The sequence below is a fragment of the Corythoichthys intestinalis genome, chromosome 17 (genome assembly GCF_030265065.1).
Source record: "Corythoichthys intestinalis isolate RoL2023-P3 chromosome 17, ASM3026506v1, whole genome shotgun sequence".
NCBI lineage: Eukaryota > Metazoa > Chordata > Actinopteri > Syngnathiformes > Syngnathidae > Corythoichthys > Corythoichthys intestinalis.
The window spans coordinates 32468113-32483488 of record NC_080411.1 but is presented as its reverse complement, the minus strand read 5'-3'; the positions used below and the strand labels follow the sequence as shown (position 1 = coordinate 32483488).

General features: G+C 36.6%; 1 protein-coding gene across 1 annotated transcript in view; it reads right to left on the bottom strand.

Moving 5' to 3' along the window:
- Positions 1-11101: 11101 nt before the first annotated feature.
- The window catches only part of nup155 (nucleoporin 155), a 50716-nt gene continuing 46441 nt past the window's right edge, over positions 11102-15376 (bottom strand). The window contains exon 34 of the mRNA XM_057818645.1: positions 11102-11923. Within this exon, the coding sequence (XP_057674628.1) occupies positions 11785-11923 (139 nt within the window). The 3' untranslated portion in view covers positions 11102-11784. The remainder of the gene's footprint in view (positions 11924-15376) is intronic.

Genomic DNA, 15376 nt, shown 5'->3' with positions numbered 1-15376 from the left:
CACTGGATAATTTCCCGAAGAACACTTGTACGGAATCAGCAAGGGTAGAGGCAAGACTACCCCCAAAAATTTGACCTAATTTTTGGAAGGTTATCGGAGCAAAAATATGTCTTACAAAACACTTTGAAGGCTAACATATTTTTTTTTATTATAAATCGCACTTTTTTCATAGTTTGACTGGGTCTGCAAAGTTTTTCCCCCCAAGTTAGCCTGTTTTTAGGCTTTAGATATCCGAAAAACTTAATATATATTCCCGTTAACAGAGGTCTATTTAGCCTGCTGTTCTACATTTTACCATTATTAAAGCATGTTTGTTTCTCAATCTGTATAAATCTTTATTTGAACCACATTTACCGTATTGGCCCGAATATAAGACAGCCCTGATTATATGACGACACCCTCTTTTTCAAGACTCAAGTTTGAAAAAAAAAGACTTTTTGATAACCAAATTAATTTTTATACAGAAAATAATTACAGTACATCCAAAACAAATAATTATAACAATATATTTGAGAGAAAAAGCATGTTATTTTGCCTCATTCAAATCTTAATATCTGAACATTTAAATATGTAAACTAAAGTGCAATCACATTCGTAAATGAATGGCTTCTGGTTTTTGAAATGTAAATAAACCAATCTATTGTGATAAAACAATAAAATTGCATTAACTGCATTAACTATCAAAGTGAAGTCTAACTAACTGTAGTCTTGAAACAAATTTGAATAGGGTTGTTCCGATCATGTTTTTTGCTCCCGATCCGATCCCGATTGTTTTAGTTTGAGTACCTGCCGATCCCGATATTTCCCGATCCGATTGCTTTTTTTTGCTCCTGATTCAATTCCAATCATTCCCGATAATTTTTCCCGATCATATACATTTTGGCAATGCATTAAGAAAAAAATGAATAAAACTCGGACGAATTTATACATTCAACATAAAGTACATAAGTAATGTATTTGTTTATTATGACCATAAATCCTCAAGATGGCATTTACATTATTAACATTCTTTCTGTGAGAGGGATCCACGGATAGAAAGACTTGTAATTCTTAAAGGATAAATGTGACTTTGTATGTTGTGACTAAATATTGCCATCTAGTGTATTTGTTGAGCTTTCAGTAAATGATACTGTAGCCATGGCCAAATGCATGATGGGAAGTAGAACTATGACTGTGCGTAGTGCTACCAATTGATATATCTTCTCTGCGTTGGGAGGTAACATAAGGTGTTAAGATAAAGATAAATTGCTACCTTGCTTTCCCACATTGCTTCCCATGATATTTCTAATCGTAGGGAGAGGGATTGTAAGGCTTTAGCCAATTAAAAAAAAGGCTCCAAAGGCTGCCAAAATTCACTCTACTCATTTTACGCTGCCTTTTATCTCTTTATATAGGTAAAACGGCGCCATTACAGATTGAGCGCGACAATGCGTGAGTGGGTCGTGCAACGCATGCATTAATTGCATTAAATATTTTAACGTGATACTTTTTTTAAAAATTAATTACCGCCGTTATTGGGATAAATTTGATAACCCTACCTTAAGCCTAAACTAAAGACTCTGGATGAGTGTAACATCTTATGTCTATAAAGTTAAATACAATTAGAAAACGATTTAATTTAAATATATATATATATTTAAAAAAGGGATGGCCGATATTTTTATGCCGATTCCAATACTTTGAAAATGACGTGATCGGACCCGATCGATCGGGACATCTCTAATTATAACAATATATTTGAGAGAAAAAGCATGTTATTTTTCCTCATTCATATCTGGACATTTAAATATGTAAACCTTAGTGCAATCACATTCGTAAATGAATGGCTTCTGGTTTTTTAAATGTAAATAAACCAATCTCTTGTGATGAAACAACAAAATTGCAATAACTGCATTAACTATCAAAGTGAAGTCTAACTGTAACTGTAGTCTTGAAACAAATCTGAATTAGGGAAAAACATTGCAATAAAATAATGCAAACTCGTTAAACTAGCAGCTGAGAGCTGTCATGACAGAACATCGCTTCAATGATATCTGGCGCCATCTAGCGTCGTGAATGGGGAGAGGAGCTGAGATATGTCACAACAGAAAATCGCTTCAATGATATCTGGCGTCATCTAGCGTCGTGAATGGGTATACCCTTTTTTTCGATCTTATTTCAATGCAAAAAAACACCGTCTTATATTCGGGCCAATATGGTATATACTGTAATATCATATGGTGCAACACATTTCCAACTTATCCAAAAAAAAAGCTTAAAGTACTACAGAAAAACGTTATACGTGCCCTAAAATGGTCTGAGTTCAATGCTCCAACTACAATAACTTTTCACCGCCATTACGTTCTGAGGCTTAAAGAGCACAACTTTCAAAATGTGTGCGTAATGTATCAGATCACCCATAAACTAAACCATAAATTAGGTGACCTCATCCCAATCTGTACTCCTCAGCATACATATACTACCAGAAAAAAAAAATCAAATCACTGGGGGGAAAAAAGAAGGCTAAAGTGCACAAGCTTTGGCATTGTGTGCAGAGGACCATGGATTTGGAATGAATTTGATAAAATACTCACAGTGGGGCAAATAAGTATTTAGTCAACCACTAATTGTGCAAGTTCTCCCACTTGAAAATATTAGAGAGGCCTGTAATTGTCAACATGGGTAAACCTCAACCATGAGAGACAATGTGGAGAAGAAAAAAAAACTGAAAATAACATTGTTTGATTTTTAAAGAATTTATTTGCAAATCATGGTGGAAAATAAGTATTTGGTCTATAAAAAAGTTAATCTCAATCCTTTGTTATGTACCATTTGTTGGCAATAACGGAGGCCAAACGTTTTCTGTAACGCTTCACAAGCTTTTCACACACTGTTGCTGGTATTTTGGCCCATTCCTCCATGCAGATCTCCTCTAGAGCAGTGATGTTTTGGGGCTGTCGTTGGGCAACACGGACTTTCAACTCCCTCCTCACCCCGTGGCGTCAAAATGATAACAGGAACAGGGAGCAAAAATCCCAGAACCACACGGGGGGACCTAGTGAATGACCTACAGAGAGCTGGGACCACAGTGACAAAGGTAACACAATGCGCTGTCAGGGACTCAAATCCTGCACTGCCAGAACGTCCAAGCCCGTCTGCAGTTCGCTAAAGAGCATTTGGATGGTCCAGAAGAGGACTGGGAGAATGTGTTACGGTCAGATTAAACCAAAATAGAACTTTTTGGTAGAAACACACGTTCTCTTGTTTGGAGGAAAAAGAATACTGAATTGCATCTGAAGAACACCGTACCCACTGTGAAGCATGGGGGTGGAAACATCATGCTTTGGGGCTGTTTTTCTGCAAAGGGACCAGGACGACTGATCTGTGTAAAGGAAAGAATGAATGGGGCCATGTATCGAGAGATTTTGAGTGAAAATCTCCTACCATCAGCAAAGGCATTGAAGATGAGACGTGGCTGGGTCTTTCAGCATGACAATGATCCCAAACACATAGCCAGGGCAACAAAGGAGTGCCTTCGTAAGAAGCATTTCAAGGTCCTGGAGTGGCCTAGCCAGTCTCCAGATCTCAACCACATAGAAAATCTGTTGAGGGAGTTGAAAGTCCGTGTTGCCTAACGACAGCCCCAAAACATCACTGCTCTAGAGAAGATCTGGATGGAGGAATGGGCCAAAATATCAGCAACAGTGTGTGAAAAGCTTGTGAAGCGTTACAGAAAACGTTTGGCCTCCGTTATTGCCAACAAAGGGTACATAACAAAGTATTGAGATTAACTTTTGGTATTGACCAAATACTTATTTTCCACCATGATTTGCAAATAAATTCTTTAAAAATCAAATAGCGTGATTTTGTTTTTTTTTTCCACATTCTGTCTGTCATGGTTGAGGTTTACCTATGTTGACAATTACAAGCCTCTCTAATATTTTCAAGTGGGAGAACTTGCACAATTAGTGGTTGACTAAATACTTATTTTCCCCACTGTAAAATGGAGATGGAGTGTGACATTTTAAGAAAACTAAAACATCATCTTCACAGAGGTGGGCAGAGTAGCCAAAAATGTTACTCAAGCAAGAATAGCTTTACTTCAAAATAATCTTACTCAAGTAAAAGTAGTCATCCAAAAAAAAGTAAAAATGTATTTGGTGAAAAGAATACTTAGGTAATGAGCAACATTGTGAGTAACTGCTTCAAATGTTTTTTTTCTTAAAATAGTATTTTCTCTATATGACCAGTTATTATTATGCTGGACTATAATCTCTTACATAACCACATCACGCCAAAGAAATACCCCCCCCGCCCCCAACCAAAAAAATAATTGAATTATGACGAGAGAAAAAAAAATACATAAATGAAGCATCATTTGTCCAAAAAGCATGAGTAACCTCTAGTGGAGAAAACATTTCCTATTGTGTAATTAAAAGGATCATATTTCCGGTTTTCCGTGGTCAATCGGCGCCAAGTAAAAACTGGGGGAGTGTAAAATCCGCACTTTCGAGTCATGTTGACAGCTGTGCTTGATGTAATATACAGTGCCTTGCAAAAGTATTCGGCCCCCTTGAACCTTGCAACCTTTCGCCACATTTCAGGCTTCAAACATAAAGATATAAAATTTTAATTTTTTGTCAAGAATCAACAACAAGTGGGACACAATCATGAAGTGGAACAAAATTTATTGGATAATTTAAACTTTTTTAACAAATAAAAAACTGAAAAGTGGGGCGTGCAATATTATTCGGCCCCCTTGCGTTAATACTTTGTAACGCCACCTTTTGCTCCAATTACAGCTGCAAGTCGCTTGGGGTATGTTTCTATCAGTTTTGCACATCGAGAGACTGACATTCTTGCCCATTCTTCCTTGCAAAACAGCTCGAGCTCAGTGAGGTTGGATGGAGAGTGTTTGTGAACAGCAGTCTTCAGCTCTTTCCACAGATTCTTGATTGGATTCAGGTCTGGACTTTGACTTGGCCATTCTAACACCTGGATACGTTTATTTTTGAACCATTCCATTGTAGATTTGGCTTTATGTTTTGGATCATTGTCCTGTTGGAAGATAAATCTCCGTCCCAGTCTCAGGTCTTGTGCAGATACCAACAGGTTTTCTTCCAGAATGTTCCTGTATTTGGCTGCATCCATCTTCCCGTCAATTTTAACCATCTTCCCTGTCCCTGCTGAAGAAAAGCAGGCCCAAACCATGATGCTGCCACCACCATGTTTGACAGTGGGGATGGTGTGTTCAGGGTGATGAGCTGTGTTGCTTTTACGCCAAACATATCGTTTTGCATTGTGGCCAAAAAGTTCAATTTTGGTTTCATCTGACCAGAGCACCTTCTTCCACATGTTTGGTGTGTCTCCCAGGTGGCTTGTGGCAAACTTTAAACGAGACTTTTTATGGATATGTTTGAGAAATGGCTTTCTTCTTGCCACTCTTCCATAAAGGCCAGATTTGTGCAGTGTACGACTGATTGTTGTCCTATGGACAGACTCTCCCACCTCAGCTGTAGATCTCTGCAGTTCATCCAGAGTGATCATGGGCCCCTTGGCTGCATCTCTGATCAGTTTTCTCCTTGTTTGAGAAGAAAGTTTGGAAGGACGGCCGGGTCTTGGTAGATTTGCAGTGGTCTGATGCTCCTTCCATTTCAATATGATGGCTTGCACAGTGCTCCTTGAGATGTTTAAAGCTTGGGAAATCTTTTTGTATCCAAATCCGGCTTTAAACTTCTCCACAACAGTATCTCGGACCTGCCTGGTGTGTTCCTTGGTTTTCATAATGCTCTCTGCACTTTAAACAGAACCCTGAGACTATCACAGAGCAGGTGCATTTATACGGAGACTTGATTACACACAGGTGGATTCTATTTATCATCATCGGTCATTTAGGACAACATTGGATCATTCAGAGATCCTCACTGAACTTCTGGAGTGAGTTTGCTGCACTGAAAGTAAAGGGGCCGAATAATATTGCACGCCTCACTTTTCAGTTTTTTGTTAAAAAAGTTAAAATTATCCAATAAATGTTGTTCCACTTCACGATTGTGTCCCACTTGTTGATTCTTGACAAAAAAATTAAATTTCATATCTTTATGTTTGAAGCCTGAAATGTGGTGAAAGGTTGCAAGATTCAAGGGGGCCGAATCCTTTTGCAAGGCACTGTACCTAATTTTTTACGGTGGTTTAAAGACACCATGTGACTTAACAGGCTGGCGGCAAGCTTGATTCTGATTGGTGTAATAGAGTTGTGTGGCTATGGTTGTGATGTCTCATTGGTTAAACTGGTCATCGTCTTTGGTAAAAAAATAAATAAAATAAAATCTTAATACGTAGAATAATGAGGGGAAAATGTAACGACTAGTGTAGCCCAAAGTAGCGGAGTAAGAGTAGTGTTTCTTCTTCAAAAAAAATCTACTCAAGTAAAAGTAAAAAGTATGGCGTGGTAAAACTACTCTTAGAAGTACATTCATAGTAAATGTAACGCGTTACAACAACCCACCTCTGTTTAATATGCTTATTCTTTGAATAACATTACTAAGGTCTCTCATATAAAATTCAATGTAACCAGAATGTTGAAATTGTCAATAGTTAATTGTATGTATATGTATGGGTGTGTGTACGTGTATGCTGTCCACATTCATAAGGATAACGATATCTGACCAAAATATATTTGTGGAAAACTGGGCCCCTACTATAAGCTTTAAATAGCTTCTTTGGAGTGTCCTTTTCGCGCATCATATGAACTGTTTGTATATGACCATGTCTTGTATACCTTAAATAAACGTGTGAATAAACTAAAACTGATGTTTAACTGATGTTGGTGCTTGGCTTTGATCAGTTAAAAAATTGACCCCAAAAACGCAACTTAATACACCAGTGCGACTTTTGTTTTTTTTCCCTCTTCATTGTGCATTCTCTGGCTGGCGCGACTCATACTCAGGTGCGACTTTTAGTCCAAAAAATACGGTAATCACTACTCAAATTTTATAATTGGAAAAAAAAAATCATTGATTCATAATATTTTAATTTCATGAGTTGATTGCAAGAGCGTAGGTTTGCATAGGGACAGTAGGGACATAACACTAGCAACTTTTCAGGATGCTCAAATTGTCCCCAACAACTTTTAAGCAACCTTATTTGCATGATATGAGTTCAGTTATATAGGTCATTTAAATTGTCATCCCATATGCTGTAAGGATAGAATTGACCCTTCCATTATTAAGTAAATTATTTTCATCTTGTCCACTTACATTTGACCCTTTTTCACTTGCTCAATGTGCCAGTCCACTTTCTCCTCAAACGCACATTTAATTGGCTGATGACTTGCATTTATTTAAAATGTATTACTTTCTACATTATTTTAAAATATTATTTGCTGCCTATGCAGATTTTTTTCAGATAATCATAATTGAGGGTAAAAGGTTTTCATTTTTTGTTGAGTTTGGCTGTGCTTTTGTACAAAAGCAGTTGCGTTTTACCTGAAGGAAGGCTCCAATTTCTATTAATTTCTATTAAACGCCAAGACGTTTTTTCAGTTATATTTATTTTGACAATGTTGAGTGGTCTTAAGACGAATGTTTATTTTTTGCATTCCTGGATAGTTAAGAGATTGTTAACAAGTTTGTATTTATTAGGGGTGCAACGGTTCATTTAGCCCACGGTTCGGTTTGAACCTCGGTTTTGGGATCACGGTTTCGGTTCAGTTTTGGTTTGCATTTAAAATAAAAAAAAAACTGCCTTTATTTTGCTTTTAAGAAAAAATTAAAATAAACACTTAAAATGTAAACATTTTCGACTGTTAAAATGCCTCTTAGCTCTTTGGCTAGTGTAGTGACTAACTACTGAAACACACACAGTAGTAAAAAAGTTACTTGGCAAAGTAACTGGTGTTACCGTTCATGTTTTTTTTTTTTTTTCATTTTAAAAACAAAAACAAAAAAAACATCGTAACCTTTGATATGTTTGGAGGTCATTTAATGTTGTGAATCAACCGTTAAAGTTGATAAAATTGCTCCCGTTTTTGCATTAGTTCCCTTCTGTCTGCTTTTGACGTGAAAATTTTAAAACTGTTTCATCTTTTATAGACTCAAGTCAAGATTTTGCAGAGTATTTTAGATAAAAAGTTACTTAGGTTCGTTAGGAAGGTTCACTACAACAGAGCCTTTCTGAGAAGTTTACTGCTCTAAAATGGCGGCTGTTTACTAACGCTACAGAGTCTGTCATTTCGCATGTAGTTCTATATGCATGAGATATCTAGGCGTAGACTGCAGGAAATATTGGAGGCACCTAGCCTAGCATCGCGTTTGCTACAGCGTCACAACAAACACTATCTATCTAACTCGGTCTATCACTTGAACCGATACATGTGAAAATTAGTAAACTCAACACAGATTTATTTTGCATTGATCATTTAGCCTATCAATTAATTACGTTGATATTTGTGAGAAATGTAGCCCTGACCCCCGTTCACCCAATCTGTTTGGTCTTATTGATGTCCTGTCCCCAGCATAAAGTGTACGGTAGTAACGCATTACATTTACTTGAGTAACTTTTTACTGCTTTTACTCCGCAACTTTGGGCTATACTACAGTCATTACATTTTTCCTCTTTATTCTACGTATTGACTTATATTTTTGTCAGCGATGCCAACAGTAGCGCCACCGGTTTCACCAATGAGATGTTGCAACAATAATCACATGACTCCATTATACCAATAAGTCTCAAGCTGGACGTTCTTCTATCACATCAGCCTGTTCAATCAAGTCGTCTTTAAAGCACTGTCAAAAATTAAGTATTTGCTCTATGTGCTGTGAAAAAATACCATATTTAAAAAAAAAAAAAGATAATAAAAATCAAACTTTATAAGCAGTTACTCACCATGTTACTCATTACTTGAGTATTCTTTTCACCAAATATTTTTTTATACTTGTACCTGAGTACATTTTTTAGATGACTACTTTAACTTGTGTAATATTATTTGGAAGTGACGCTACTCTTACTTGGGTTTTGTTCCTTTTCATTGCCCATTTTTTGGCTGGTGTGACTTATGGTCCAAACAATATGGTACATGCAGGTTATGCTGTTATATCATCCCCACCAACGTTGAGATCAAACCTATGGCCTTGGTTGATTGATGAGTGTTTTTCACTATCAATTAGGAGTGGGGAATCTCTTGGTACTTCACGATACGACACGGTTTGCGATACAAAGCTCACGATAATGATGATCTGACGATATGGCGATACAACGATTATCGATACATTGGTCAGGAAATCATTCTAGGATATTCTAAAAACAACTAATAAACAGAAAACCAAGCTTCTGCTGTGAATTGGAATGATTTTATCACTAGTAGACGTCCACTCAATTTGAAGTGGGAGGGTGGCAGCGAATGAACATTCGTTCATTCGCTGCCATCCCTCCCACTTCAAACGGATTGAACGTCTTTGACCGTCAGTATCAGCCAATGCCAGGCAATGACGTACCGTGTCGGCCCGAATATAAGGCGGTGTTTTTTGCATTGAAATAAGACTGAAAAAGTGGGGGTTGTCTTATATTCGCGGTGTAGACATTATACCCATTCACGATGCTAGATGGCGCCAGATATCACTGAAGCGATGTTCAGTCATAACAGATCTCAGCTACTCTCAAGTTTAACCAGTTTGCATTATTTTATTGCAATGTTTATCTGTATTCAGATTTATTTCAAGTTAGTTACAGTGAGACTTCACTTTGATGGTTAATGCAGTTATCGCAATTTTGTTGTTTTATCACAATAGATTGGTTTATTTACATTTCAAAAACCAGAAGCCATTAATTTGCGAATGTGATTGCACTTTTACATTAAGTGTTCAGATATTAATATTTGAATGAGGCAAAATAACATGCTTTTCCTCTCAAATATATTGTTATAATCATTTGTTTCAGATATACTGTAATTATAAAAATTATAATTATAATATATAAAAATATAAAAAAAACTGCAGAAAAATTTATTTGGTGTCCAAAAAGTATTTTTTCCAAACTTGAGAGTCTTCAAAAAGAGGGGGTCGTCTTATAATCAAGGCCGTCTTCTATTCGGGCCAATACGGTAATTTTGGGCCATTTAAGGTAATTTTCCTGTTGATTTTCAGTTACTTCCTGTTTATTTTGGGGTATTTTATGAGTCACTTCCTGTTCATTTTGTGTTACAGAGCAGGAAGTGACCTGGGAATCTAAATGGATTGGGTGTCGCGCACCGTCAAGGCAGCCTTAGAGTTAATTGAGACTAGTGCTGCAACGATTAATCGATTAACTCGAGTATTCCATTAGAAAAAAATATTCGAATTAAATTTTGTTGCTTCGAGTATTCATTTAATTAAAGTGGCGTTGTAATGGTTTATTTTGAAAGTGTTTGCATTTCATTTTATTGATTAGGGTGGATACACTGCCCTCTGGTTTGCCTCATTTCACATGGCTGAATCCAACTGCTCCCTGTTAAGACCAAAGTAAGCTAAGTTTTTGTTTGCGCGAATGTGTTTTATTGCATTCGTATTTTAGTTTATAGGTATATTTGTTTTTTGTATGTTTTTTTGTGGGAACATGTGTCTGAACCTTTGTTAAGAGCGTTGTAAAAAAAAATGTTAGCATTTTATAGCATTTAAGCTAACGGACTTTTGCTATGTAAGTTAGCCAATTGTTCTTTTGTTGTACATAGATCCTCATTTCTTCAATTTTTTATACCGTTTGAGGCTCAGCTCAGGTATTTTAATTTTTCATGTTCCTTATCCGATTACTGGATTATTCGAACTAACTAGTTCATCGATTAATCGACAACTAAAATAATCGATAGCTGCAGCCCTAATTGAGACACTATTATGGTGGAAGATTTTGGTAGCAACTTTTTGGTTCCTTTTTTTTAACACATTGACACCTTTTTAAAACGATGTCTCGATTCTTGCAGGAGCATATCGATAACCTTTTAGGATACAAAGTATCACGATATATCACCATTTCGATATTTTGTCACACCCGTAAATATCAATAGTAAATGTACATAAGATTTTCACTATCATTTTTGGGGTTTAAACTTCATCTATGTGTAGACAAAAAACAAAACCAAAAAAAAACTTTTTTTAAATGCCTAAATAATCAACAAAACTTCACTGACATACTTCTTTATTTTCACAAAGGTAAAATTCAACCACAGCCATTCCACTCCAATGCAAACTGAAAGAAAAACAACAATAACTAGACCGCTCCCTTCTATAATGACTTAACAGGAGTGCAGTTTTTAATTAAACGTAATTACATGTACACAAACAGGTGACGTCCCACTGCTGTGGCACATTATAAGCATCGCAGTTTGTTTCAAGGCGGTGTGCAGAGGTTGGAAAGAAAAAAAAAGCTAGTTGCGAAAGGTGAAAAAACAGCCTCATGAACATACAAAAAAATACTTTCTCAAAGTTTTTATGTACAATATCAGTAAGAAAATGTAATGATGTCTGGCTGTATTTTGCAAACGAATAGGAGAGTATGTACTATATTTACACTCTTTTCGGTGAGTTAGGTATTAAATAATTTATAAAAACCTACTTCATCCATCTCCTCATTGTCATATCCTTGCACAAAGCCTTCGTGAGCATTTTTACGAGGCAGTTTTACTTTCGGGGAATATTTCAAGATGAAACTAAAGTGATAACCAACAGTTTAAGAATAGTGTATAACGCCAACTGATACCTGAATCCTGTCTTCATCCAGCTAACGTAATGGCTTTATCGGCAAAATGACTGAAGGCACAGAGAGAGAGCGGGGCAGACGTCAATGAAGTTTCTCCAGTTTTGCCTGAAGAGACTTAAAGTTGCCGATAGTGTGTTGGAGGTCGGCGTTAGGGCTGAGGGACTGTAGCTCCACCAGGTAGCCGCAGATGTTGTCCAGGCACACGTTGGTGAAGCGGCGTCTGACATGAACAAGAAAGAATTGCTTGGCAGTTGAAATGAGACTGGACAAATTTGTCATAAATGAGCCTTTCAACCTTGTAAGGCAACATAAAGTAACACAATAAGACAGGATTTAATGATGTAACTTAGGGATAAAAGTGATATTGTAAAACTTAAAATTACCGTATTTTTCAGACTATACCCTGCTACTTTTTGCTTTCAGTTTGTACGGTTGTCTCTTTGCTTTGATAACAAATCGGCTTATTTGTAGATTTTTTTTTTTTTTTCAATCAAGGTTAAAAAAAAAAATTCTTATCACTCCGCAGCTGGCTTAAATCACCTCTGTGAAGTTGCCCCCCCATCAGATGCAAATTTATATACAAATGATGTCAATAGTTTGTGCTGTGAAAAGTTGTGTTTGTGCTGCCAGTGCTATGGTTTTTGAGATTTTTGGAATTATTTCATTGGTCAAAACTTAGGTCAGTCTAAGGTCAACCAGCCCCCTTTTTTGATTAAAAAAAAAAATGGCTAAAAATTGTGTCAATCGTTTGTGTTGTAAAAGAAATCGTTGTGCCGCAATGGTTTTGTACATATTATGCTTTTGATCAGTCGTTTTTGGCAGCCCTTTTAAACTTCGTCTTAGTCTTTTGGACGAGTTATTAGTCTTAGTCATATTTTAGTCATCCAAAAACGTGTTTATCTTCGGTTAGCTTTTACTGACGAAAACTCAAGACTAATTTCTTCTAGTTGTGGTCGACGTTTACTAAAAATGTTTTCGTCAGTAAAATTTAAAAAATTGACTCCAAAAATAAATAAATAAAAAGCTTTCCAACTATTTCGAATGAACATTGACAGACGAGAACATATTCTGGCGTCTACAAGGACAACGCCAACTTGGTGAGAATACACTCAGCAGGGAAACAGTACATCATTTACAATGAATTATACCTACCTTGACGCCACGAACTGTATGTAAAAAAAGTTTAAGAGGGTTTAAGATGACGCTCGCCTTTGGCTTGCTAACGCCAATGTTATGCTAACGCTACGAGTTACATTTAGTGTGTGATGATCATTCAGCACAGACCTTCAAAGGCTAAAGTAACATTGCATATTCTCTCTGGCCAAGATAAGAAAACAAATCCTAGCGTGTGTGCAAGCCTTGAGACTAGAAGGCACTGGCACAGCACCGGTAAGTGCAGCACATCACAAGAGTGACACAGGCACACACTGTTAACCCTTGAGAGTCGAAGGACGCGCCGGCGCATCCTCAGCGCACGTCGTCTTTGAAGCGCCCTCACGTTTTAATTACGTCACCCACATGCCGTTGGTTGGTCTCGTTTTAAAGTGCGGAAGTTGCGGTTTACTCTCGTTATTATTTGAAGTCAATCGACCAACTAAAACGTGAGATATTGTCATTTAAGTTTTATAGTTTTATTGTCCTCTCAAAAAAACATTAAAACGCTGCATGGATCATTTGTTTATGTCTATATTTCCATCATTTCTTGTCCTTTTTCAAAACGGAAGCTCCATGAAAAAAACACAAATCAAACGAACCCTTTCGAAGTCACAGTGGAAGCACAAAATGCGTTTTTTTTAAAAATAAATATAACTGCCGTGCGAGGTTCCACCCAAAGACAGGGAGGAGTGTTCTGAAGCAGCGAGGTGGCGAGCGACGGCCGTTTGGATCGAGCAGCGACTTTGTGTGACTTTGAGAATGAACGGAAAACTAAATTTAGCGCAAGCAATTGTGCTTTTTGATCAACTTGAGGAAGAGGATGGTCCAAATTCGTCATCATCGTCTTCTTCGGAAGAGTCCTCGAGTGAAGATAGTGACGGATTTGAACACGTGGGTGACGCCATCGACGAGCAGAGGTAAGCAAACTCACTTTTTTTTTTTTTATGCTGAAAAAGTTTCTTTTGATATTGCAAGACAAAGTTAATTTTGATGCAATATAAGTGCGTGTTTGTGTATATAATAATAAAATGTGCATATCAGATCAAAGTCGTACGTGCACTGTGTGTATCCAAGGCAGGAATTTATAATTGTGGTGATCTTCTTTCTATATGAAGATTAGGGATGTAGCACATATTCAGCTATGGTATTCTTTCTATTGTCATACATATAGATTTCCATTATTATTTATTGCTGTATATATTTTTATTTTATACTTTATTATTTTCATAAATACTGACTTTTTTTCATGTACATTTATAGTGACAATGAAAGTAAAGTAAAATGACAATGGAAGGGTGGAAAGAGGACCGACACCCCATGGAAGTGTGGGCTGTGTGATGTCGCCCTGTGTCGAATTCCAGGACGAAACTGCTTTTCGGAGTGGCAGGCCTGAAAAAAATTTAACTTGTTTATTGTAAATATTTTTGAAAATACTTTTTTTCCCCAATGTTATATATATATATTTTTTTTTCTCCCACAATCAGTCTTCTCAATTTGTGTATATAAATGTGTGTTCAAGAAGCTTGATTGTGTGTACATAGTTTTCATCAGGTGATGGGCCGCAATACCTAAACTCATAAAGAGATGGCCTCTAAACACTTTTGGTGTTAGATGGTATATATTTTTTCACTGTTCGGTCTGCTGTATATAACCTGTTTTGACTAGAGCATGTATAAAGGCAAAAAACGCCTATGGCTATACCTGTTGTTTATGTTGAATTGTCAAATATAAGACTATTTATTCTAAATTCTTTTGGTTGAATGTTCATCTTAACATGTTGAATAAATATTACAAAGTTTCAAAACGGTTCGTTACGCATGTTTGGTTGTCAATTGGACATCAATATTAAAAATTTTGACAAAACGATTTTGGAATTTTTGGTCTTTTTGGGCCCAAAATGATAATTTATAATTGGTCAGTGAAGGAAACAACAGTTTGGACATGAAGTTCAAGGTGTCACAAAAAAAGGGACCAAACCAGGCCATCGTAAACAATTCTTTCTTTGAAATATAAAGGCAACTTCAAAGGCATGCAAAATCAGACAAAATAGGCCCAGACCTTAAAGGGTTAAGATTAGGGAGGGGAATCGAGAACTGGCTCCTATAGAGAACCAGTTCCGTATGTTTCAAGTCCATGGAATCGTTTGCCAGTTTATCTAACGATTCTCTTATCGATTCCAACCCGCACGAATGACATCACGTAATTTACGCATGTTACACACAGTCAAATAAGCAAGCATGACTGTACGATTTCTCAAAAATTAACTACTCACCAAGCATAATCTGAAGAGTCGTTCCCGAGTGATGTTGCATTGATTTTCACAGGCCAAGTCATTATTCATGACAATACATAAATTTTTTTTTTTTCAAAAAAAATCTATTAATGGGTCTATCGTATTCCTCGTTGAATACTCTATAAGGAAAATATAACATATATGCACCTAAAATAATCCTAAACGATTTTATTAGCAATTTTAATACTCCTGTTAGAAAGGTTCATTGGGTATGCGTTCGTTCCC